Source organism: Scyliorhinus canicula, chromosome 24 (assembly GCF_902713615.1).
Source record: "Scyliorhinus canicula chromosome 24, sScyCan1.1, whole genome shotgun sequence".
Taxonomy (NCBI): Eukaryota; Metazoa; Chordata; class Chondrichthyes; order Carcharhiniformes; family Scyliorhinidae; genus Scyliorhinus; species Scyliorhinus canicula.
The window spans coordinates 6,968,314-6,995,018 of NC_052169.1; the positions used below are offsets into that span (position 1 = coordinate 6,968,314).

Consider the following 26,705-nt stretch of genomic DNA (forward strand, 5'->3'; position numbering starts at 1 on the left):
GTCTTGCCTCCTGCACCTTTCATTCTCGGGCCCTCCGCCATGATCGACGATCGCATCAAGGGATTGACTAAAGGGCCTGACACCAGGCCTCAGGCTTCTGCCACCTAGAAGGACAAGGGCAGCAAGTGCAGGGAAAAGGCCGCCACCTCCAACCTCCCCTCCAAGTCACACGCTATCATGATTTGTAATCGTGTCGACGTTCCTTCATCGCTGCTGGAACTCCCACCCTAATGCTAAACTAGCCCGCTGGCGCAGTGGTGTTGTCACCGGGCCCAGGCTAGTGCTCTGGGGATCCCGGGTTCGAATCCCACCACAGCCGGTGGTGATACTTGAATTCAATAAAAAGCTGGAATTGAAAGTCGATTGTTGCGAAACCCCATCTGGTTCACTAACGCACTTTAGGGGAGGAATTCCTACCTGGCCAGCAATGAACCAGAACCACACGGAAGTGTTGGACCCTCTGAAGGGCCGGGTGGGGCCATAGGGCAATTAGGGATGGGCAGAAAACGCCAGCGACGCCCACATGCCACGAACGAAGCAGTCTGGGTGAACCTACATCAACGGACTGTAGCGGCTCAAGGAGGCGGCTCACCCCTCCCCCCCCCCACCTTCTTGAGGGCAATTAGGGATTTACAAAATGTGCTGGTCTTGCCGAGGATGGTCACATCCCAAGGCTGAATTTTAAGGAACGCCTTTGGCTGAGCTTTCCGTCAACCCCCTCTTCATTAGAATCCCGACAGTGCGGAAGGCCATTCGGCCCGTAGAGTCTGCACCGGCCCTTTTAATGAGCACTCTAACCGTATCCCTCCCGGCCCTATCTCGTGACCTAACCTGCACGCCCCTCGACTCTAAGGGACAATTCACCGTGGCCAATCCACCCAACCCGCACATCTTTGGACTTGTGGGAGGAAACCGGAGCACCCGGAGGGAACCCACGCAGACGCGGGGTGAGCGTGCAGACTCCGCACAGACAGTGACCCGAGGCCGGAATGGTACCCGGGACACTGGAGCTGTGAGGTAGCAGTGCTAACCACTGTGCCACCCCCATAATTAAAAACAGAAAATTAAGCCTGGTTACATTGGAATGATGCACAGAGAGGCATTTTGCTCTCCTGTAGCAGGCCTTGAATTTGAGCAGATATTGGGAATAACGTTTTTCCTCGAAACATTTGAAGGACTTGTCTGGTGGGACAGTTGAGGATGAATCATTTGGAATATTTAGATCTTGGTGGATGCTGTACTGGGAAGCAGGAGGAATGTGTCTCGGTGGGACAGTGACCCCTCGATTTTTGCTCATGTTTCTTATTGTCTGCACCAAACGTGGAGCCAAGGAATAAAACTGGAAAAGGAAACAGATGCAGCTTAAACTCCTGCTTTGAGTAGAATTTGCCTCGGGCGTGTAATTCAGGAGCTCGGACACCAGAGGGGGCCAGAGCTCAGAGGATCAACTCGCCCCTGAAGGTGATGAAATGAAAATGAAAATCGCTTATTGTCACGAGTAGGCTTCAAATGAAGGTACTGTGAAAAGCCCCTAGTTGCCACATTCCGGCGCCTGTTCAGGGAGGCTGGTACGGGAAGTGCTGCTGGCCTGCCTGGGTCTGCTTTCAAAGCCAGCGATTTAGCCCAGTGTGCTAAACCAGATGTTGAGTTAAGCTGTTGAGTGCTGGTCCCCTATCGTGTCATTAGAATTTTCTATTCAATCTAAAAAGATCTCAATGGATGAGCCATCTTTGCTTTTCTTTATATGAGTGATGGGCAAAGTGGGCCAGTGAGTGGGTCACCTGATGACCCGCCCACATCTGAGTGGTTTGCAAGATTGAAATCCGGGGCTTGTTGACTAATCATGACCCTGTGAATAGGATTAAAGACATTTAACACACCCCGAATATTTCATAATGAGTTACAGAAAGTGCTTCTTCATTTATATATTAATAGAACTGTCATCAACTTCAAATGGTAAAAACAAAAGAACCATTTACACTTTGGAGGCAGAGGGAGCGCACGGCTCTCACAGTCAACGTTGTGGGCAATCAGCACGCGTCCCACTTCACTCGCCCTCGCTCTACGTGTGAATCACTTCAGCCGCACTGGTAGGAATAAAACTACCCGGATAGAAATCAGTGGCAACACTGCGCGTGGGCAACGGTCAACAAAATGTCTTTGTGGGCCGCACGTAGAACCCAGGGGGGCTGCATGTGCCCCCCCCCCCCCCACCCCCCACCCCCCCCTCCCCACCCACCTTGGGTCGCAGGTTGGCCACTGCTGATTTAGATCCTTTAACAACACCTGACCTACCCAAATCCACCTCCACCTCCCAGACTTTTCTCGTTCAGCTGCTTAAATCCCTGGTTGGCATCTCAAGCTTTTTTTTAAAAATGCTTTTGCATCTGCTTCTTGCAGCAGAGTTAATTTGATTGTGCCCCCTTCCTGGGCCTGACCAGCATGGCCATTTACAGGTCTAGGGTGGTCGCAACCTGATGTGGGGGAGGTGGGGGTGGTAGTGGGTTACTGTGACCCCCTTCTCCCGCGGTCCTGTCTGTGCCTGTGTGGGTCGGGGGGGGGGGGGGGGGGTATGGAACTCACCATAACATTTGAGGAACAGACCCACGGACAATGACGCAAAGTTGGGCTCGTTTCAATCCCATGGGACCTCTCGACATTTAACCTTTACCAGCGCAACGTTTTCCTAACGAAAGGCAACATCAATGTGACCAGAATCTCCCCCTCTGATTCAGACAAGCCAGTCCAGCCTTGCGTGAACGGGACTTTCTGGAAATTTCCAAAATATAAACTACTCTTTGAGTAAAGATGCTAAAAAGTATTTTTTTTCACTGTGGATCTGGTCATTGCTGTTTGGTGGGAGCTTGCTCTGTAAAGATTGGCTGCCCCAATTTCCACCGTTACAACAATGATTACACTTACAAAAGTACCTCACTGGGGCTAAAATGCTGTGGGGCATCCTGAGGTACTATATAAATGCAAGTTTATAGTGTAGAGTAGGGGGGGGGGGGGTGGTTAGGCAGGTCTTTGCGAGAACGGAGTTGTGGTTTGTACTATGTGTTACTTGCTTTTCCTTTTGTATAGTACAATGCAATATCATTGTTTTATATGCCAAAAATACCTCAATAAAATTGTCTTTAAAATAATAAATAAATAAATGCAAGTTTTTAAAAAAACCTCTGATGATTTTTTCCTTATTTTAATCAGCAATGAGTGAAGAAAATAGTGGCGTGTGTGTGTTCGCATGTGTGTGTATGCATGAGCGTGCATGTGTGTGCCTGCATATGTGCGTGTTGTGTGTGCGTGCATGCATGTGAGTGCATTTGTGTGTCTGTATGTGTATGTCAGTGTGTGTGCATGAGTGCATGCATGTGTGTCCCTGTGTGTGCATGTATGCATGTGTGTGCATGTGCGAACATGTTTGTGCATGTGCGTAAGTGCGTGCATATGTGTATACGTGTGCATGTGTGTGCGTGTGTGTGCGCATGTATGTGTGTATGAAGGTTTAAAAAATATTTTTAAAATATGGGTCTGTGATTAACCTGGCCTGGTAATTACATTTGTCAATTGCAGTGGTTGTGTGATCAATTTTGCTGCAGCCAGGGTGCGATCTTCCCCGTCAATGACGGCAGGACCATTTCCAACGTGTCTTCGTCTGTAACCCTGCCTTCGATTAATTCAGTCTGCTGAGCGAAGGTTCGTGGACTCACGGAGGTTACGAGAGGGCGGACAGATAAGTCTTGGGGGTCACGACTGTACCTCGAGTATCCAGGCAAACAGTCTCACCTCCCACTCAGCAAGTCACGAGCTCCAAGTATACAGCAAGGGGGATATAACCATAAAATTAACCGTTCTGCGATGCTGCCAGGAAATGCTTCTTCACACAACTCTCACACCCCACATAAAAGCCCTTAAGACTGGGGTAGTCTATTGACAGTGAGGGGTGGCACAGTGGTTAGCACTGCAGCCTCACAGCGCCAGGGACCCAGGATTGAATCCGACCTCGGGTGACCGTCCGTGTGGAGTTTGCGCTCTCTCCCAAGTGTCTGCGTGGGTTTCCTCCGGGTGCTCCGGTTTCCTCCTACACTCCAAAGATGTGAGGGTTAGGTGGATTGGCCGTGATCAAATTGCCCCTTAGTGTCCAAAGGTGCAGGTCAAGTGGGGATAGGGCGGGAGAGTGGGCCTGGGGGGGCGGGAGGGGAGGGGGGTGGTGGTGTTCTTTTGGAGGGTCGGTGCTGACTCGATGGGCTGAATGGCCTCCTTCTGCACTGCGGGGAATCTAGCATCTATCATTTGTCAGGAAAGGGTATTAAGGGTTCGCGAATGAAGACAGGTAGATGGAGTTAAAACACAGATCGGACGGGTTGTCACTAAATACTGGAACAGGCTCGATGGGCTGAATGGCCTTCTCCTGTTCCAATTCCCCAACGTACAGTGACTGAATGCATCTGTGAATCCTTGGCAAGTGAAGAGCGGGCTCTCTGTGAAAAACTGTACCCACATGACCCCTGAGCACAAAGTGCCTCGCCTTAAAGGTTGACTGTTCAATTTTAAATTACACTTTGACAAAAAAAAATTGAATTTAAATTTGTCATCTAAATTGATTAATCCTTAAGCTAGACTCATAAACAGCGGAGTAAATGTTAATGATATTCCACTTGCTCCTAATGAACAGCTCCAAATGCTGATTAACAAGCATGTGCTCATAAATATCAGTTCCACTGATGAAGAGTTTGAGTAAACAGTCAGCAATTTGAGTGCATCATCATCTCCACTGATGCAATCAAAGGAAATAAAGGAGGATATTTTTGGTCCAGGAAGAGGGAGATTCGGGGAATTTATTCCTCCATCAGCCCCCGTGCACTTGCAACATATCAGGAAACTTTTTTTTAAAAAGGCTGGTGCGAAAGAAGGGCTTGCATTTATATAGCGCCTTTCCCAACCTCTGGCTGTCCCAAAGCCCCTCAGGGCTGGTGAAGGGTACTTATGAAGTCTAATAACTGTTGTCATGCTCTGTACATTGGCCAAAGTGAATGATGAACATCTAGTTTAATTAATTGATTACGAAACAACTGCGTGATAAAGATATCTAGCTTAAATAAAATAATAAACTACTAACACTCTCAAACTAATTAACTGCAAAATATATCTATCCTCCAACACGACCGACTCCCAACTCCCCAGCCACAGGGTCCCCGGTGCGGGTTTACACTGCCACCTAGTGGTCGGAGGCCGTGCATAATATTATGTCCAGAACCGTTTTATGCACATCGTCACATTTGTAGGACGCACAATTTGTACACAGCAAGCTCCCACACAAACCACACTGCGACAATGACTAGATCGTCCATTTTGCGGAGCTGATTGAGGGATGAATGCTGGCCAGGATTATCGGCCCTTGCTCAAGGGGCGCCACGGGATCCTTTCCGCCCAGAAGTGGGACCTCGGTCTGACGTCTTATCCGAATGTTGGCAGCTTCAATGCCTCAGCACTCCTTCCGTACTGCACTTGGGAGTGTTCGCCTGGATTGTTTGCCTGGAAGTGGGGGTTTAACCCACAATCTGCTTACTTGGAGAGTGCTACCCAGTGAGCTCTGACTCACAGCAGACAGATTATAAAGTGCTGAATTAACTGTGCTGGCTGCACGCACAGTAGAAACTAGGAAGAGTAGGCCATTCGGCCCTTCGAGCCTGTTCTGCCATGGCTTCTATCTCAACACCCCATTCCCGCGTTCTCCCCACAACTGTTGACACCTTCAGTGTCTAGAAATCCACCTATTTGCTTCTTAAATATATTAATTGATTTGGCATTCCACAGGTTCATCACCCTCTGAGTGAAGCAATTTCTCCTCATCTCGGTCCGCAATGGCCTATCCTGTATCCGGAGACTGTGACACCTTGTTCTAAACCCTCCCCTGCCCCCCAGCCAGATAAAACAACACCCCTGAATCCAGTCTGGCCTGTCAGGATTTAATACGCTTTAATCAGATCCCCTCTCGTTCTTCTAGTCTCCAGTGAATACAGGCCCTATTGACCCAATCTCTCCTGCTAGGACAGTACTGCCATTCCAGGAATCAGTCTCGTGAACCTTTGCTGCACTCCCTCGATGGCAAGTACGTCCTTCCTTAGATAAGGAGACCAGAACTGCACACAACACTCTGGGTGTGGTCTCACCAAGGCCCTGTACACCTGCAGGGCGACATCCTCGCTCCTGTACTCAAGTCCTCTTGTAATGAGGGCGAACACACTATTTGCTTTCTAATGTGCTGCACATGAATGTTTACTTTCAGTGGCGAGTGTACAAGGACACGTTTATAGAATCATAGAATTTACAGTGCAGAAGGAGGCCATTCGGCCCATCGAGTCTGCACCGGCTCTTGGAAAGAGCATCCTACCCAAGGTCAACACCTCCACCCTATCCCCTCAACCCAGTAACCCCACCCAACACCAAGGGCAATTTTGGACACTAAGGGCAATTTATCATGGCCAATCCACCTAACCTGCACATCTTTGGACTGTGGGAGGAAACCGGAGCACCCGGAGGAAACCCACGCACACACGGGGAGGATGTGCAGACTCCGCACAGACAGTGACCCAAGCCGGAATCGAACCTGGGCTATCCACAATGCTACCGTGCTGCCCAATCGATGACCATTTAAATAACACTCTGCCATTCTGTTCCTCCGTCCAATGTGGAGAACTTCACATTTATCCGCGTTACACTGTATCTGCCATAAACTTGCCCACTCGCTCAACCTGCCTAAATCCCCTGGGAGCCTCTGAATATCTCCCTCCCTGCTCGCATTCCCACCAAGTTTGATGTCATCAGCAAACTGGGAAATATCTCCTGTGTTTTATTTTTGTTTTATAAGGCTCACGAGAAGCACCTTGTGGTCTTTTCACTGCGTCAATTTCCAGTTCTCTTCCCGCCCCTAGCAATCCACTAAGGCAGACTTAACACCGGCTTCCATCACTGGTAGTTCCTGGAACAGGTTACGGGTCTGTCGCCAGGGGGGGCGAATAACTTGAGGGGGTGCCCCTCCACATCAAGTGTAACTGACCAGGAGTCTCTCCTGCTGTTACCGCCAGACATTGACATGTTTGGAAGGGTTTGCAAGTTGACACACACAACCTGCTGGACTGCATTATAAATGCACCTTCCTTCGCCGTGAAGTCCTGGGGTGGGACTCGAACACGGAGCTTCTGGCTCAGAGACAGGGACGTTAACCCACTACGCCACAAGACCTCCGCATTGTGTCAAAGGGGCTACACAAACATAGGGCGAGATTCTCCCAAAACGGGAGAAATCGTAAGGCTGGCGTCAAACCCGGGCGGGTTTGACGCCAGCGCGCCCCTTCCCGACTGGGAACCGATTCTGGTCCCCGGTCGGGGCTAGCAGCCCGACGCCGTAGGCTCCGGCATGACGGGCTTAACGAATATCGTTAAGCCCGCTTGCCGGAGTTAGCGCCGGCTGACGCGTCATATGACGTCAGCCGCGCATGCGCGGATTGGAAGACTCCAACCTGCGCATGCGCGGATGACGTCATCGTGTATTTGCGCGAAACCCGCGCATGCGCGGGCCGGGTTGCCCCTCAGCCGCCCCGCGAATGGATACTGCGGGGCGGCGGAAGGAGAAAGAGTGCGCGGGCATCGGGCCCGCTGCCCGCGATCGGTGCCCACCGATCGCGGGCCCATGGCACCCTTGGCACGGCCGTGGTACTGCCGTGCCAATCAGTGCCATGGTTATAAAAAGCGAGTTTGTGACGCCGTTTTTACGAACGGCCAGACCAGGTGTGTTTGCCGTTCGTAAAAACAGCGTAAAGGGCTGGGACTTCGGCCCATCTATCAGCTGTGAATCGCTGCCGGCCGTAAAAAAACGGCGGCAGCGATTCGGGTCGGGAGTTGGGCGGGGGGTGGGGGAGAATAGCGGGAGGGCGGGAAAAAAGTGGGAAAGGCCCTCCCGCTATTTTCCGACCCGTCGTGGGGGTCGGAGAATTTCGCCCATAGCGTCACTCCTGACAAACAAATGTGCGGGGACGGCGAAGGAGGACAGGCGCTCGTCGGCGACGCCTTTTATGGATGGAGACACCTGACGTCGCTCACACTTGAATAGCAGCCCCCCCGGGTGAGGGGTCAGCGCTGCGGGACCACACGTCTGCAAGAGTCAGCACCTCTGGCCGATGATCATTTATCGAGTGCTAATTGCAGACTGTTGATGTTTCTGTGCAGGAACCCAATTAAAATGGGGCTGTTGCTGAGTGTAAAATGCAGATCTGTGTGTGAGCTATCGGCAAATCGATCATCTAGTCGAGGAACACACAACTCGGATGGATTTCTATAGAAAAGCTGTCAATTGATTGGAACTGGAGAATAGCCACTTCTGCCCAATTTATTTTGCTGTCACTGCATTTTCTGTATTTATTTCACTCTGGAATTCGTTCTTAACTTGGCAAAACAACAGCCGCAGGATGCTTTTGAAATTGGGCTAATATTAGCATTTCAACTGGACAGGTGCATTAACCAGTGACAGCCAGGTTTATATCTGCTGCCCGGAGCCAAGCTTTGGGGTTTCTATTTGCTAATTTGCTCACTGCATCGCTAATGAAAATATTGGGCGGTATTTACCTGGCTGTTTGTGCCGGTGGGAAACTGCTGCCCATTGACACTTATTGGACATAATTCCATGGCTGCCATGCAATGCGCCCCCTACCCCACCCCACTCGCGTATTTGAAGGCGGGCATGGGGGGCATGTAAAAAGAAGTTGGTGAGCAGCACGATACAGTCAACATTGCAGCCAATGCTTTTACACTCACCATCACTGATGTTACAGCCAATGCTTCTGACTCACCATCAATGATGCGCTTGACCTTCCAAATCCGAAGGGTAATGATGAGGCTGATGGCATCCCATGGGCTGCTGGGTCCATTCGCTACAGTTGATGCCACCATGGGAGCCAAGGATAGGATGATGACTGCGCCGTCAAACACCTGCAATGCACACAATACCCACGGTGATCAGACATCAGCAGGCGAGAGGAATAAGCTGAAAGCAATATCACAGCAGCAGTGCCTACCGAGTGTGCTGTCTCCTCGGAATTCCCCTGGAAACGGGGCGCGATTCTCCGCTCCCGGGAAAAATCGGGAAGGCCGTCGTGAACTCGGCCGAGTTCCACGATGGCCTCGGAGGCCGCTCCTCTCACCGTATTCACCCCCACCCGGGGGGCTAGGAGCGGCGCTCCGTTATTCTCGGCCGCCGGGCCTTGACACTTGCGTCAAGGCGGCGCGCCGAGAATGACGCGACGGAGGCGCCTATGTGACGTCAGCCGTGCACGCGCGGGTTGGCCGGCTCCAACCCACGCATGCGCGGCTGACGTCACGACGGCTGACGGCTCAAACCCGCGCATGCGCGGTGGCCGTCTTCCCCTCCGCTGCCCCGCAAGACGTGGCGGCTTGATCTTGCCGGGCGGCGGAGGGGAAATAGTGCGTCCCGTTGAGACGCCGGCCCGACGATCGGTGGGCACCGATCGCGGGCCTGTCCCCTCCCGAGCACAGTCGTGGTGCTCAGTCCCCACCAGGCCCCCCACAAGCCCCAAACGGGCATCTCACAGCGTTTTCACGACGCCAGCGACCATCTGGGTCGGAGAATCGCCGGTCACCGTGAAAAACGGCGAGCGGCGATTCTTCTGAGCGGGGGGGGGTGGGGGGTGGGAGAATCGCGGGGAGCGCCAGGGGGTCGTGAAATTAGTCACGATTGTCCCATCCGGCGTGGGGAGCGGAGAATCGCGCCCCCCACGGTTTTACCAGACTCATTAAAACTCCCTTCATAAAAGCAACAGAATGATGAGGAGCTCCCTGCGGCGGACAATGAATCCTAGAAAAGCAGAAAGGTTACAGCACAGAAGGAGGCCATTCGGCCCATCATGTTCTTCTCCCCCTAACCCCGCACATTCTTCCTTCTCGGATAACAATCCAATTTCCTCTTGAAGGCCTCAATTCAACCACATTCTCAGGCAACGCATTCCAGATGCTAAACCACTCGCTGTGTGAAAAAGTTTTCGTTTGTGTCCCCCATTGCTTATTTTGCCAATTACCCGCCCCCCCCCCCCCCCCCCCCCCCCCCCCCCCCCCCCCCGCTCTCGATCCTCCCAGCAGCGGGGATCGTTTCTCCCTGCCCATGCGAACCTCTCATTATTTTGAATATCTCCATCGAATCTCCTCTCCGCCCCTTCCGTACTTCCCCAATCTCTCTGTTCAGCCAAAGAAACAAAACCTACATCAATACTAATCTCCGTTAACTCCTCGTCCGTCCAGTTTATTTACCTCTGGTCACTGCTCCTCTAGGTTTTCAGCTCCTTTGTTCCCTCGTTGCAGTGTTCTGCCCACTCTTCCTTCACTGCGTCCTCCACTGTATTCAAACCAAACCTGTTTCCTACTCGGAATCATTTGGAGACGGCCTAGAGCAGAGGTGGGCAACCTGCTGCCCCGGGGGGGGGGGGGGGGGGGGGGGGGGGGGGCGCACGTGCGGCCCCCACGTGACATTTTGTTGACCGTTCAGTGTCGCCACATTCCGTGATTGGCGTCCAGGTAGTTTTTTTCTGACCCGGATGATTGAAGTGATTCTCACGTAAAGCGAGGGCGAGTGAAGTGAGGGCCGTGCTGATTGCCCACAACATTGACTGTGAGAGCCGTGCGCTCCCTCTGTGTCCAAACTGTATATATTTCTTTTGTTTTTACCATTTGAAGTTGATGACAGTTCTGTTAATGTATAAATGATTAAACATTTTCTGTAACTCGTTAAGAAATATTTGGCGTGTATTAAATGTATTTAATCTTATTGATGGGGTCATGGTTGGTGAACAAGCCCCGATTTCAGTCTTGCGGCCCCCTGAGATGAAGGAGGGTCACTCACGCGGTCCACTCACTGGCCCAGGTTTGCCCATCATTGGTCTAGACTGTGAAAATTCCCCCTTTCCCCGTCTTCCACGTTCCTCCTACTGTTTACAGGCTTAAAGAACCCGAGCTTCCTGTCACCTCACCACAACATCGGCATTGATCTCATCCTCTCCCCTACCTTTACCAACTTGCACTTTGGGCCTTCAGGTAGGCTTCTCAACAAGATAAACCTATCTGCAACAGTTTCACATGTTGTGGTTCCCAAAGCTACAAGGTGCAGAGTGGGCTGTCCGAATGGAGCCTGTTCCTCATTCCTTCCTCAGTCCAGTAAAGCCTTCTCTGAACGGCTTCCGATGCACTTACATCCTTTCTTAAATACGGAGACCAATACTGTTCACAATGCTCCAGATGTGGTCTCACCCAATGCCCTGTACAACGGAAGCATAACCTTCCAGTTTTGTATCCAAGGTCCCTTGCAATATACAATAACATTCCATCTGCTTTCCTCTTGCTGTATCTGTGCACTAACCTTTCACGATTCATGCACTAGGACGCCCAGATCCCTCTACATCTCTGATCTCGGCAATCTCTCACCATTTAGAGACTAAGCTTCTTTTTTACTCTTTCTGCCAAAATGGACAATTTCACATCTTTGGACACTAAGGGGCAATTTGCCGCGGTCAATCCACCTAACCTGCACATCTTTGGACTTGTGGGAGGAAACCGGAACACCCGGAGGAAACCCACGCAGACACGGGGAGAACGTGCAGACTCCGCACAGATAGTCACCCAAGGTGGAATTGAACTCGGGTCCCTGGGCGCTGTGAGGCAGCAGTGCTAACCACCGTGCCTCCCTACAGGCACCCGTTGACAAAAGAGCCCGAGAGGGGAATGTTTTTAGGCGATGGGTTGTTATTCCCCAGAATTCCCTGTTGGAATGGTTGGAGCAGATTCAATAATAACTTGCAAAATTGAAGTTGAGAGATAGTTGAAAAGGAAAGATGGTCGGGGTCATGAGTTGGGGGGGGGGGGGGGGGAATCAGAAGAATGGGACTCGCTGGATGGCTCATACAAAGAGCTAGCACAGATACACTTGGCCAAATGGCTTCCTGGGCCATTTTATTCTATGATTGCTGCCAAACCAATTTAATGAGTGGGGGGAAACTGGGGGGGGGGGGGGGGGGGGGACTTGTTATGGGCCAGGGTTTAGAGAACCCCAAAGTGTATCATGTGTTCACCTGACCCACAGCTTTTAATAGATTGTGGTATGGGGAGCACACGGCCCACTCTACAGGTGTGGTAGAGCAGAAATGAAAAAGTATTTTTTAAAGCAAAACAATGTTTATTCTATGAACTCAAGTTAACCTTTTTAAAACAGTGAACATCTTAGCAACTATCAATTCAAATACACCCCCCAAAGAATACAACACTAAGTAATCTGTATGCTGTCCTTTTAACTCCCAGAAGACTTAACAAACCTCTAAACAGAAGCACTTCAGGGTTTACATTCAATACTGAAAACATTTATAATTCTGAATTCACCAAATGATTATGAAATAGTCCTTCATGGCAGAGAGCTCAACAATCCAGCTGCTTTGGCTGACTTCAGCTGCAACACACTGATAACCCAGACACACCCAAGCTTTTCTCAAAGTGAAACTAAAAAGCAGAACCTGAGCTCAGCTCCACCCACACTCTGACATCACTGCAGTAATATGAGCAGCCAAACCTTTCTTAAAGCGACATTCTCATGACAGACGTAAATTCAAAAAGTTAACAAATTTGAAATAAAATACATTCACAGAGATCATGAAGCTATCAGGTTGTTATAATGTCTCATCTGGTTCACTCATGGCCCTCAAGAGGGAATCACCGGTCCTTACCCAATGTGGCCTACGCGTGCCTCTAGAACCACAGCTATGTAGCTAACCTCTCACTGCCCCCAGAATGGTTCTAGCAGGCTTCTCTGATATACTCAAGGTTATTAGGGATGGGCAATAAATGTGGATCTTGCCAACTCGTATCCCAAGAAAAAGTAATTGCAGGATGCCAACCAGAGAGTTAAACACCAGCCTTTCTCCTTTTGGATGGCCTTGCCTTGATAACTCCCCAAGGCTCCTTCCCCAGCACCATCCAAACCCACAACCTCTACCAACTAGGAGGACAAAGGGTAGGAGAGGCGCGTGGGCAACACCACCACCAGCAAGTTCTCCTTCGAATTACACACCGTCCTGACTTGTGAATATATCGGCCGCTCCTTCACTGTCGCTGGGGCAAAATTTGGGAACTCCCTCCCTAACAGCACAGTGGGTGTACCTACACCACACGGGCTGCAGCGGCTCAAGAAGGCGGCTCACCACCATCATCTCCATTAGGGACGGGTAACAAATGCTGGCTGATCCAGCGACGCCGAGATTCCGTGGAAGAATGAAAGGGAACTGCGGCTTTTCGATGTTTTGGGGTCAGATTTCCAGCCTTTCCAGCTTCCATTTCTCGTGTTAAGAGAACGCTGTTGTGTGTTGAGGAGAGGGGGGTGAACAGGAAAACAAAGCCACTCGGTTTACCGTCGTGCAGTGCATAAGTACTCCCATGCACCACTTCAAGCTGGGGTCAACAAGCGAGTCTCATTTAACCATGAGTCGAAACTCTGGACGTATTGTTAATGAGCACAGTGTGATCTACTACAGCAGCAAGGCTGCTTAACATAGCTAGCTTTTTACTGATGGTTCCTTACTGACTTATTTTGATAACAGACATTGTTAGCATGTTGCCCTTTTCCAATTTCAAATGGGATATTGTCTCAAACTCAGATGGAAAGCGAGTCTTTACGTGGTTGTATGTGTGTGTGTCTGTTTGTGTGGCTGTGTATGTGTCTGTGTGTGTGTATCCATGTGTGTGTGTGTGTCTGTGTGTGTGTGTGTGTCTGTGTGTGTGTCTGTGTTTGTGTGTCTGTGTCGGTGTGTTTGTCTGTGTGTGTGTGTCGGTGTGTTTGTCTGTGTGTGTGTGTCTGTGAGTGTGTCTCTATGTCTGTGTGTGTGTCTGTGAGTGTGTCTGTATGTCTGTGTGTGTGTCTGTGTGTGTGTGTGTGTGTGAGTTTGTCTGTGTGTGTCGGTGTGTTTGTCTGTTATCTCTGTGTGTGTGTCTGTCTGTGTGCGTGTGTGTGTGTGTGTGTTTGTCTGTCTGTGTCTGTGTGTGTGTGTCGGTATGTTTGTGTGTGTCTGTGTGTTTGTCTGTGTGTGTGCGCACGCGTGTGTGTGTGCGTGTGTGTGTCGGTGTGTGTGTGTGTGTGTGTGCGCGCGCGTGTGTGTGTGTGTCGGTGTGTGTGTGTCTGTGTGTCTATTTGTGTGTTTATTAATTCGCTGTCTGGACCAGCATTTATTGCCCATCCCTGATGGCAATTCAGAGTCAACCCCATTGCTGTGGGTCTGGAGTCACATGTAGGCCAGACCGGGTAAGGCCGGCAGATTTCCTTCCCTAAAGGACATTAGTGAACGAGAGGGGTTTTCACGATAATCGGCAATGGTTTCATGCTCATCGTTAGACTTCTCACTCCAGATTTTTATTGAATTCAAATTTCACCACCTGCCCTGGTGGGATTGGAACCCGGGTCCCCGGAGCATCACCCTGGGTCTCTGGATTACTAATCCAGTGACAATACCACTACACCACCCCCCCTAATTGTGTGTCTGTGTGTGTGTGCGTGTGTGTGTCTGTGTGTGTGTGCGTGTGTGTGTCTGTGTGTTTAGTGTGTGCTGTCTGTGCCTGTTTGCGTGTGTGAGAGAGTATGTGTGTGTCTGTGTGTGTGCCTGTGTGTGTATGTATGTGTGTTTGGTGTGTGCTTGTGCACCTATCTGTGTATGTGTGTTTGCGTGCCTGTGTTTGTCTATGTCTGTGTGTGTGTCTGTTGGTCTGTTGTCAGTGTGTGTGCCTGTTGTCTGAGTATGTTTGTCTATATGTGTGTGTCTGTGTGTGTGTGTGTGTGAGTGTGTCTCTGTGTGAGTGTGTGTCTGTGTGAGTGTGTGTGTCAGTGCTGTGTGTGTGTGTCAGTGTATTTGGTGTGTCTCGGTGTGAGTGTGTCTGTGTGTGTATGTCTGTGTCTGTGTATGTCTGTGTCTGTGTAAGGCAGATGTTATTTCCTTGCGATCATCATCTCTTCCCTCCGTCTGTATCGATGATATTCTCCCCTCTGACAATTCAGTGGCAAGCTAGCAGGCTTGCGTCTCCATGGAAACACAATCGACTGCTCGGCCCAATGGAGATGCATCTTCTTGCTGCTTTTCCAATGGAATCGGTTCCAGGAATTGGGTTAGTTCTTGGATGTTGCCGTTCCTGCTGCCCGAGTGAGGGATTCGGAGCAACCGCACGTAAGCAGCGCTCGCCACAAGTCCATTAGGGCCAAGTCCCTTCTCTGGCATTGTGGAGCAGACTGGAATCTTCTCCAATCTCAAAGGGTCAACAGTGACCAAATGCCAGCTCATGGGCAGGTAACGCTGGTGAAAGCTACACACATACAAATTAATGGCAAAAAAATATAAGACCGTCCACTTGGACAAAAGTATATTCCAGAAACGTTTGGGCAGCACGGTATCACAATGGTTAGCACTGTTGCTTCACAGCTCCAGGGTCCCAGGTTCGATTCCCGGCACTGTCTACACGTTCTCCCCGTGTCTGCGTGGGTTTCCTCCGGTTTCCACCCACAGTTCAAAGATGTGCTGGTTAGTTGGATTGGCCGTGCTAAATTGCCCCTAGTGTCCAAAAAGGTTGGGTGGGGTTACTGGGTAACGGGGATAGGGTGGAGGTGTGGGCTTAAGTGGGGTGCTCTTTCCAAGGGCCGGTGCAGACTCGATGGGCCGAATGTCCTCCTTCTGAACTGTAAATTCTATGATTCTATGAAAAGTCCTCTCCGACTCTCTTAGGTTGCTCGTAGGTTCCACAGGACAGCTGACGGACCATGTTTGACCTTTAATGACATTTACCCGGTATACTCTGCGATCCATGTCCTCGTCAAAAACCCTCATGTGAATCAAAGCTGTTCAATGTTGTTACTATAGCAATGTCCAATTATATAGAAACATACATAGAAAATAGAAGCAGGCGGAGGCCGTTCGGCCCTTCTAGCCTGCTCCGCCATTCCTTATGATCATGACTGATCATCAAGTTCAAAACCCTGAGCCTGCCTACCCCCCCCCCCCCCCCCCCGCCCCTCTCCATATCCCTTAATCCCTTTAGTCCCAAGAGCTAAATCTAATTCCTTCTTGAAATTACGCAATGTTTTAGCCTCAACTACTTTCTGCCGGTCGCAAATTCCACGGATTCACCTCTCTCTGGGTGAAGAAATTTCTCCTCACCTCAGTCCCTTATTCTCAAACTATGGCCCCTCGTTCTGGACTCCCCCACCATCGGGAACATTCTTTCTGAATCTACCCTGTCTAATCCTGTTAGGATTTTGTAAGTTTCTATGAGATCACCTCTCACTTTTCTAAACTCCAATGAATATAATCCGAACCAATTTAGTCTCTCCTCATATGACAGTCCCGCCATCCCAGGAATCAGCCTGGTAAACCTTCGCTGCGCTCCCTCCATAGCAAGAACATCCTTCCCTCGGATAGGGACACCAAAACTGTCCATAGTCTTTGGGGCTCCTCCAATCAGCTATGCCCTCGCTGGAATGTCGCTGACATCCTCTCCCATGAATCCCAAAGCTGTTTCTGCATCAGCTCTGGGACAACCTTGTCTCGAGGCTCGGTGGCTGACTGGTACTCTCCGCCCACTCCCCCCCATCTTGGCCCTTTCCCGCTTCTTATGGGTTATCTTTTCCTGCGGGGACTAACTGGACATGAGAGGGTTCTAATGGTGGGTGCCAAGGGGGTTCTAAAGAGCAAGGACAAAGATTGGATTTGGGGAGGGTGCGAGGTGTCAGCCAGTGATTTGTAGGGGGGGGGGGGGATTTGGGCAATTTGAGGGGCGGCAGATGGAACTGATGCCAGGAGAGAGGTGGTAACCTAGTCACAGCTTGGTGGAGGTCGTTGGTCTTCTCCCGACATTGGACGAGGGGGGGGGGGGGGGGTCCTCCTGGTCATGCTGCCCGCGCAGACAGCCGCTGCCACTGCCTCCCAGGCGGTATTGGCGACCCTGCTGCTGGCCCTCCGACCCCCTCGGGGGTCCAGGATGTCCCGTCTCGCGTCCACAGCGTCGAGAAGCCTGGCCAGGTCGACATCCCCAAAGCCAGGAGCAGGTCTGCGCTCTGCCATGCCTGTGAGAGGTGAGGGAGCGTTTAAAAGCAGCTCCCCCTGGTTGGCGGCAAGCCTGGTGAATCAGACGGCGAGATAGCCAGAAACGGCCATAAGCTGGTGGGGGCTAATTTTCAGTACTAAGTGCCGTTCAATACAGGCCACCTTCTTGCCAACGCGGCCGCTCAGAAACAGCCTGCCAATCGCACCCACAATCCCACTTCAAAATGTTTGCGTTAAATCGCACCCTCTGTTTCTCTCTCTCCAGATACTGGTGAGTTTTCTATTCTTATCTCTGTCTTGTGAACATAGCTTTCTGGGCGGGATGAGGGGAAAGAACGTTGATTAAGAGTTTCGTACTCGGGCCAGTTACCAACCTCAACCCCATGGGCAATCCATGCATGTAACAACTCACACTGAGGTAAATGCGCTGCTTACCTCTACTTTGTTCTCAATATAGTCCCAAATGCCAAGCACTACGATCCGGAAGACAGTCTGACAGAGAGAGAGAGAGAACACAACACAGGCTTTAATCTTCTCAGACTGAGCCAAGGATTCAGTTTCAAAGCAGACGGCTCAGGTGCGTCTATCAGTTTAGAAGTTGGGGCATTCCAATATCGAGCAGCTCCCCGATCTTCAAAGTTCCCACATTTCCAAGTTATGACGTTCAATTTTTAACAGCTGAGGTATAAAAAAAATCCGACAATTTTGGAACTCATCTTTCTAAATTTTGTTGAAGGAGCACTTTAGCGTGGCCCAGTCTTTTTGGGGTGCGGGGGTGAGACCCACGCAGGCACGGGGAGCTTTTGCAAACTCCGCGCGGACAGTGTGGCCGGGATCGAACCCGGGCCCTCGCCGCCATGAGGCAGCAGCGCTAACCACTGCGCCACCGTGCCGCCCATCCCGAAGTGGAATTCCACCCAGTGAGGAGGTTAGACAGTCATGATGCAGATCAACAAGTGTTGACATCAAAGCATTTGCTGGTGGGGTATAGTTAGAGTTGGCTGTAGAATAGGGCACCCTCTGCTATGTTTGAGTGTGCCCTCGCCTCCAGCCTCAGCGTGGTGCTTTCGTTCCCAACCAGCACAGAAAGCGAGGCTTCTAAGTTACCCCAAAGTTTGTTCAAATTTGCAGCAGGGGTGCATGCCTGTTAGGAACCATGTAGAAGATGTGCCAACTGATATTTATTAAATACTTTCATAAGATGCGGGATGGCCCAGTATTTATTACCCATCCTTAACTGCCCATGAGAAGGTGGTGGTGAGCTGCCTTCTTGAACCCACTGCAGTCCATGTGGTGTAGGTACACCCACGGCGCTGTTAGAGAGGGGACTTCCAGGATTTTGACCCAGTGATAGTAAAGGAACGGCCGATATATTTCCAAGTCAGGATGGAGTGTGAGTTGGGAAGGAAAACGTCCAGGTGTTGGGGTTTCCATGTGTCTGCTGCCCTGGTCCCTCTGCGTGGTAAAGGTCACATGCTGGGGAGGTGATGTAGAAGGCGAGTTGCTGCAGTGCATCTTGTGGGTATGTAGATAATGTGGGAAACCTTTATATATATTGTACTATGTTTCTGTTGAAGTCATGTTATCAAAAGAACTTAGGTTAAGGTATATGTCTGCTAAAGCTGCGATTTAGGGGTTAACAGCTAGGCAGGCTGTGATGACGCTCATGGGGGAGGGGAGCTGGATCTGTTTTTTAGTTTCGTTTTCAGCCCTGCCCTCTCTCTGTTGTTTTTAGTTTCAGTTTTAGAGTTCTCTGCTGTGGGTTCTGAGGAAAGGAGGTGTGTTTCCCAGACTGACTTCTGAAAGCTTCTCCCTCAAGGACTTTGTGCATGAATCTCTAAGCCGCTGAGTGTTAACTTTATTCATAAGTGGCATTTGACCAGTGTGTGTGTGGATTTTGATGAATTAAAAGTTTAGAAGTGGATGGGAAAGTGAGCTGAAAGACCTTTATATTTTTGTAAGAACTGTTTAACCGTTAATTGAAAGGCTGTTTATTTCCTTGGGTCTTAATGGGGTAAATCCTGTGTACACAATAAAGTTTGTTTTAATATCAAAGCTTCCTATTTGTCAGTGGAATTACTCCCAAAGCGAAAGATATTTTTCAAAGGGAAGATCTTATGAGGAAAGGCTGAGGGACTTGAGGCTGTTTTCGTTAGAGAGAAGAAGGTTAAGAGGTGACTTAATTGAGGCATACAAGATGATCAGAGGATTAGATCGGGTGGACAGTGAGAGCGTTTTTCCTCGGATGGTGATGTCCAGCACGAGGGGGCATAGCTTTAAATTGAGGGGAGATAGATATAGGACAGATGTCAGAGGTAGGTTCTTTACTCAGAGAGTAGTACGGGCGTGGAATGCCCTGCCTGCAACAGTAGTGGACTCGCCAACACTAAGGGCATTCAAATGGTCATTGGATAGACATATGGACGATAAGGGAATAGTGTAGATGGGCTTTAGAGGGGTTTCACAGGTCGGCGCAACATCGAGGGCCGAAGGGCCTGTACTGCGCTGTAATGTTCTATGTTCTATGAAGTATCCTTTCCTTACAGTTTACAAATTGAAAAATTGTTGGGGTCACGTCCGTTTTCCTGATATAAATTGGGGTCTGATCCGGGTGCCGTGCCAGATGGTACATACTGCTGCCAATGTGAGTCTGCGATGCAGGGAGTGGATGTTAAGGTGGTGGATGGGATGCCAGTTAAGCAGGGCTGCTTTGTCCTGGATGGAGTTGGGTTTCTTGACTGTTGTTGGAGCTACGCTCATCCAGGCAAGTGCGACGGGCACTAAACCTAACAATTCCCAGCAGAGATCCTTGATCTCAGGTAATGCCAACTGAGAATCTTATTCCCGGGAACAGGGAGAAACCAAATCAAGCTCCTTAGTTGACTAGACATCCACTCTGCACAGCTGGATATGGGCGAGGGAAATTATTCATTGTGGAGGGATTTCCCTCCTTTTCTCCCAATTTGTTAGAGTTTCTTGCGGGTTGAATGTTTTTAAAATATAAATTTAGTGTGTCCAATTAATTTTTCCCCCCAATTTAGATAGTTCAAAGATGAGCAGGTTAGGTGGATTGGCCATACTGAATTGCCCCTTAGTGTCCAAAAGATTAGGTGGGGTTATTGGATTATGGGGATAGGGTGGAGGTGTGGGCTTAGGTAGGGTGCTCTTTCCAAGGGCTGGTGCAGACCCGATGGGCCAAATGGCCTCCTTCTGCACTGTAATGATTCTACGATATTTACATTGTTTTTTTAAAAATCCTTCTTTGAACACTTTCTGTTTATCTGTTCCAGAAACACTGGCTATTTGGGGATGAAAATGGTCACCCGGAGTGCCAACAGCCTAGGGGGAGATGGTGGCGGAGTGGTAATGTCATTGGGCTAGTGGCCTAGGCGAAGGTTTTGAGGAAACAGGTTCAGTTCCTGCCACGGCAGTGGGTGGAACTTCAATCCAATGAGTAACGGTGGAATTGAAAACTAGTCGGGGTTATGGTGATTGTTGCGGGTTTGCTAATGCTCCTGTGGGAGAGGAAACTTGCTGATCTGGCCAACACCACGGACTGTCCTCCGAAAGGACCCAGCATAACGACCCAGTTTCAGGGCAAACCACGGAGTCGGAAACAGATGCTAGCCTGGCCAGCGATGCCCACATCCCACAAAAACGTATTTTTTTTTCAGAAGTCCCTCAATCGGGTCAGGTTTCCTTGCTGTTGGCTGGGGAAAAGTTCAAGCTCGGAGGTGGAAATTTTCATTGGCCACTGGGCGGGATGGTTAGGGGCAGGAGGTCATGTGATGAAACCAATCTGTCTATAATTGGAGTGGAGATTGTACACTTGGTGGGGGGGGGGGGGGGGGGGGGGGGGGATATTGCGGCCCTTCACGCTGGCAGGATCTTCCGATCCTGCGGAAGGTGTAACCCCCCCCCCCCCACGGCAGGTTGCCGGGCGGACCGTGCAAAAACGCCTTGGACACTGGTGGGATGGCAAGACCCCACTGGCGGCCAATGGCAAGTTGTCTCCACTGCCACAAGACATGTGGGGTGGAGTGGGGGGGGGGCCTCATCCGGAGTCCTGCCCTTAATCGGTCCCCCTCAGTACATCTTCTGGCTTACTCGGAGCAGTGCCACGGGAGGGTCAGCCAACTGTATAACACCCAGCATAACAAATTGCTTTATAACAAGGAGCCAGTCACTTACCTCGGTGAAGAAGATGGAGAGGATGACAAGGCTTATCCAGTGAATGATCCCAGCGAACTGAAATGCACTGGTAACTTCAACAAGAGAGAGAAAAAGGATGGTGACTATCAGGGAACGACTGAACAGGCTGGAACTTCTCCTTTAGAGGAGAGAAGATTAAGGGGGGAGGGGGGTTTGGGATGGGGGGGGTGGGGGGGGGGGTAAACCTCACACTGTTGTACTCACACTGAAGTAGCTTGGTGTCGATGAGGAGCTCCAACGTCAGGAGGAGGACCACGAGGACCACGGACGCCACCAGGAAGCAGTTGAGACCAGCGCTTAGGAGGACCACTTGCCACACCGCTGCCCGCCTCCCACAGCAAGGCTTCAGCCAGTTCGAGCTAGGGTGGCAGGAGAGAGAGCAACTCAGGGTTAGTAGGGAGCCAACATGCCTGTGCTTTCTGATCCAACCGCAGCCCAACAAACAATATATTGTTAATGGAATGTAAATTCCATTGTTAAAAAAAAACTACGATGGAAGGCATTGTTTCGTTAAGTACTCTGTGCACTCATACAGAATCTTGCCCCTTTTCCGAGGCCACATTCACTCCCGGGTGTCCCTGATATGTTTAAGACCTTCCATGACAGGTGGGGTCGGGGGGCTGGAGGGCATCATCGATCCCCAACGTTATATTTTATTTTGCTTAAAAAATAAATTTAGAGTACCAAATTAGTTTTTTTTTCAATTAAGGGGCAATTTAGCGTGGCCAGTCCATCTAACCTACACACCTTTGGGTTGTGGGGGCGAAACCCACGCAAACACGGGGAGAATGTGCAAACTCCACATGGACAGTGGCCCAGAGCCGGGATCGAACCCGGGTCCTCGGCGTCGTGAGGCAGCAGTGCTAACCACTGCGTCACCGTGTCGCCTATATTTTATGTTGATTTGATAAGTTTCCTTTAAGATTTTGTTGTTGGCTACAGTTGCCCCTTTAAGGGGCTATTACTTTTGCTTCATTTGTTAATTTGCCCATCTGTTTATTGTTTAATCTCAGAAGAGTAGAAGAGAGACTTGTGCCCCGTTTCCATGGCGACGCTCACACCCGGGTCGAAGAGTTTTACAGCACAACAAGATGCCCTTTAGCCCATCACATCTGCGTCGGCCATCAAGCACCTATCTATTCTAATCCCATTTTCCATCACCTGAACCGTCGCCTTGTATTCTGTGATGTTTCCAGTGCACATCTAAACACTTCTCAAATGTTGTGAGGGTTCCCGTCTCTACCACCCTTTCAGGCAGCAGGTTCCAGATTCCCACCGCCCTCTGGGTGAAAAAGATTTCCCCCAAATCCTCAAAGGGTTAGGTGGTGTTAGGGGGATAGAGTGGAAGTGAGGGTTCAAGTAGGGGTGCTCTTTCCAAGGGCCGGTGCTGCCCCGATGGCCCGAATGGCCTCCCTCTGCACTGTAAGTAAATTCTATCTCCTCTGAATCTCCTGCACATTGTCTCAAATCAATGCCCCCCTGACCCCTCTACTGAGGGTAAAAATCCCACCCTATCCACCCTATCTATGTCCCTCATAATTGTGTACACCTCAGTCAGTCCGCCCCCCCCTCAGCCTTCTCTGGTCTAAGTGAGTCAACCCCAGCCCAACCTAACATCTGCCCCATTGCTTCCTTGCTCCTCATCGTCCAAGGCCCCACGTACTTTTCAGGTGAAGCAGCGATTTACTCGTACTACTCTCAGTTTAGTCAGCCGTACTCACTGCTCTCAATGCGGTCTCCTCTACATTGGGCAGACCAAACGCAGACTGGGTGCCCGTCTTGTGGAGCACATTCGCTCAATCCGACACAAAACTACTGCCGATTGTTGGAATGCCGATGCTGATCAACCCGGGCTGGCCACACCTCATTGCTTGGTAAGGACAGAGACTGGGCTGGGCTGGGAGCCCTCCGCTTATTGGTGAAATGGTGGAGGACAATCCATCCCACAGGACAACATTCGGCACAAGAGTGGACAGGAGTAAAGGAAAGGAAAGGCAGATGGTAAAAAAGGGGCGGGTTGTTCAGCTACTGAATGGTTCCCGCCGCTACTTCCATCCGATGCCATAGTTGACGTTCTATTAATTGTCAACCAAAACGCAAACATTTGAAAGATAAAACAGATTGGTTTTTCTGTGGTTTAATTAGCTAACGGCTCTTTCGAACGCATGCAACAATTAGCACAGAATGTAAAACATTCATAATTGCAACTCTGTCGCATCAGTGGGCTGGATTCTCCATTTTTGGGACTATGTCCCCGAGCCGTCGTAAAATCTGTGGCCTTTCGCGCCAAAAAAACCACAAAGGCCAAATGCTTCCACACAACGGGACGTTCAGTAAGCGCAGGAGTGAGCCCTGTTGCTTCGTTCCCCGTGGCGGGGCGGCCTGCCAGCATTGCTATACGGTACAAACTCCACACGGACAGTGACCAGGGGCCGGGATTCGAACCCGGGCCCTCAGCCCCGTAGTCCCAGTGCAGCACGGTAGCATGGTGGTTAGCATAAATGCTTCACAGCTCCAGGGTCCCAGGTTCGATTCCCGGCTGGGTCACTGTCTGTGCGGAGTCTGCACGTCCTCCCCGTGTCTGCGTGGGTTTCCTCCGGGTGCTCCGGTTTCCTCACACAGTCCAAAGATGTGCGGGTTAGGTGGATTGGCCATGCTAAATTGCCCGTAGTGTCCTAAAAAGTAAGGTTAGGGGGGGGGGGGGGGGTTGTTGGGTTACGGGTATAGGGTGGATACGTGGGTTTGAGTAGGGTGATCATTGCTCGGCACTACATCGAGGGCCGAAGGGCCTGTTCTGTGCTGTACTATTCTATGTTCTATACCACAGGAAATTCAGCAGCCAATTCTGTGCGCAGCATGACCCCACAAACAGCAATTTTGTTTTCTTCATAAACTTAGAGTACCCAATTATTTTGTTTTCCAATTAAGGGGCAATTTAGCATGGCCAATCCACCCACCCTGCACATCTTTGGGTTGTGGGGGTGAGACCCACGCAGACACGGGGAGGATGTGCAAACTCCACACGGACAGTGACCCGGGGCCGGGATTCGAACCCGGGTCCTCAGCCCCGTAGTCCCAGTGCTAACCACTGTGCCACGTGCCGCCCCACAAACAGCAATTTGCTTATGACCACTACGTTAATGAAGTTGGCTGAGAATTAATAATTCGGTAGACTGACTGTGATCTATTTAATACACTGATGATGGTTTATATATGTGTCCAAGCTGTGTTCAACATTCTAAGTGCTTTTTATGTAATGCATATAGGTACGGTGAACACCAATACGATTGGGGAGGGGGGGATCCAGAAAAGTGGGGGCAGAGAGGCAAATCGAAAGGGTTAAAATAACCAACCAATTTCCCCGAAATGAAGATGCTCCTGCCCAATACAGCTGCAGCTTTGGAATCGAGAGAGAGAAACGCTAATCAAGGTCCCACGAGCAAAACACCCGGCAAAATGGTCTTTCTCCCCTTCAAGATATTGAATCAAGTTGTGAAAGGTGTCACTGTGTGGATTTCGCTCAGTGCTGCTCTGCGCCTTTGCTGTAGTAGCTGGGAGTGTGTGACCTGTTAGACAGCAAGATGCCCCCTCAGCCCTCTCCTGGGGGTTTCTACAAGATAACTTACGCCAAACACTAATTAAATAACCAGAATTGCTGCCTCCTGCTCCTGGTACCCAGAGGACGAATACATGGGAAGGCAGCTTGGTATTGTGTGTGTGTCTGTGTATTTGTGTATATCTTATGTGGCTATGTGTATGTATGTGTATGTATTTGTGCGTATCTGTAGTCTGTATGTACTTGTGTATTTATATGAGTGTGTATGTATTTGTTTGTGTTTGTGTATGCACCTGAACCTGTGTGTTTGTGTGTATTTGTGTGTGTGTATGTAGTCTGCGTGTATGTATGTCTATGTGCCCGTATTTGTGCGTATCTGTGGTCTGTATGTACTTGTGTATTTTGTGTGTCTGTATATATGTGTGTAAGTTATGTGTCTTACACACAGTTATGTGTCTGTGTGTATGTGTCTGTATTTGTGCGTATCTGTGGTGTGTATGTACTTGTATATTTATGAGTGTGTGTGTGTGTATTTGTATGTGTTTGTATATGCACCTGAACCTGTGTGTCTGTGTGTGTGTATGTATTTGTGTGTATCTGTGGTCTGTGTATGTTTGTGTATTTGTGCGTATCTGAGTGTATGTGTATTTATGTATGTGTGTCTGTGTGTATTTGTGTGCGTGTGTATCTGTATGAATGTGTGTGCGTCTGTGTGTATTTGTACGTGTCTTGTGCATTTGTGTGTGTGTCTATGTATTTGTATGTGTCTGAGTGTATGTATGTGTGTCTGTGTATTTTAGTGTGTATGCGTATTTGTGTGTGTGTGTATTTGTATGTGTCTGTGTATTTTTGTATGTATGTGTGTGTGTGTATGTGTGTGTATGTATGTGTGTGTATGTATGTGTCTGTGTGTTTGTGTCTGTGTATTTTTGTGTGTATCTGTGTATTTTTGTATGTGTGTGTCTGTGTATTTGTGTATGCCTGTGTGCGTGTCTGTGGTGTATTGCGTGTTCACCAAGATGCCTGCTCCTTTGAAGCTCCCCCCTCCTTTTCGAACAATCCGCTCCCTTCAATTCTATTTCTTTTGAGCGAGGCCTCTTTATTATTATGAGCCAAGATAATCAATTGCCTTCTCGGAGACTCATTTTTCTTCAGTGTCTAACAATGAGGCACTGAGGGAGGCACATTGATTTTCTAAGGTCGACCTGTCATTTCAGGAGCAAGCTGAAGTCAGGCTGTAAAAGGGTGATGTAGGCCTTAACCAGTGGCCATTATAACTTCCCCTTTTGTCAATCTGTGAGGAAAAGTCAATTACTGTTCTAAACTTCATAAATATTCAGAACCTCTGACAGAATTTCCCGTGGTAATCAGACAGCAATGTGTTGAAGCTATATATAGAGGGATACACAGATATACCAGAATCACAGAATTTACAGTGCAGAAGGAGGCTACTCGGCCAATAGAGTCTGCACAGGCCCTTGGAAAGGACACACTACTTAAGCCCCACGCCTCCACCGTATCCCTATAACCCAGTAACCCCACCTCACCTTTTTGGACACTAAGGACAATTTAGCATGGCCAATCCACCAAAATGTTTGGACTTTGAGAGGAAACCGGAGCACCCGGAGGAAACCCACGCAGACACGGGGAGAACGTGCAGACTCCGCATAGACAGTGACCCAGCCGGGAATCGAACCTGGAATCCTGGAGCTGTGAAGCAACAATGCTAACCACTGTGCTACCGGGCTGCCCAAGTATACTGGGCGGGATTCTCCAATCCCGCGGCAGAGTGTCGATGTCGTCGTAAACGCC

General features: G+C 49.9%; 1 protein-coding gene across 3 annotated transcripts in view; it reads right to left on the reverse strand.

Moving 5' to 3' along the window:
- Positions 1 to 26,705, reverse strand: part of tmem266 (transmembrane protein 266) — a 154,595-nt gene that overhangs the window by 29,366 nt on the left and 98,524 nt on the right. For all 3 annotated transcript variants that reach the window (XM_038784437.1, XM_038784438.1, XM_038784436.1), the window contains 4 exons: positions 21,542 to 21,696; positions 21,317 to 21,390; positions 17,561 to 17,617; positions 8,849 to 8,987 (listed from right to left, as the gene is read on the reverse strand). In XM_038784437.1, the coding sequence (XP_038640365.1) occupies positions 8,849 to 8,987; positions 17,561 to 17,617; positions 21,317 to 21,390; positions 21,542 to 21,696 (425 nt within the window). The remainder of the gene's footprint in view (positions 1 to 8,848; positions 8,988 to 17,560; positions 17,618 to 21,316; positions 21,391 to 21,541; positions 21,697 to 26,705) is intronic.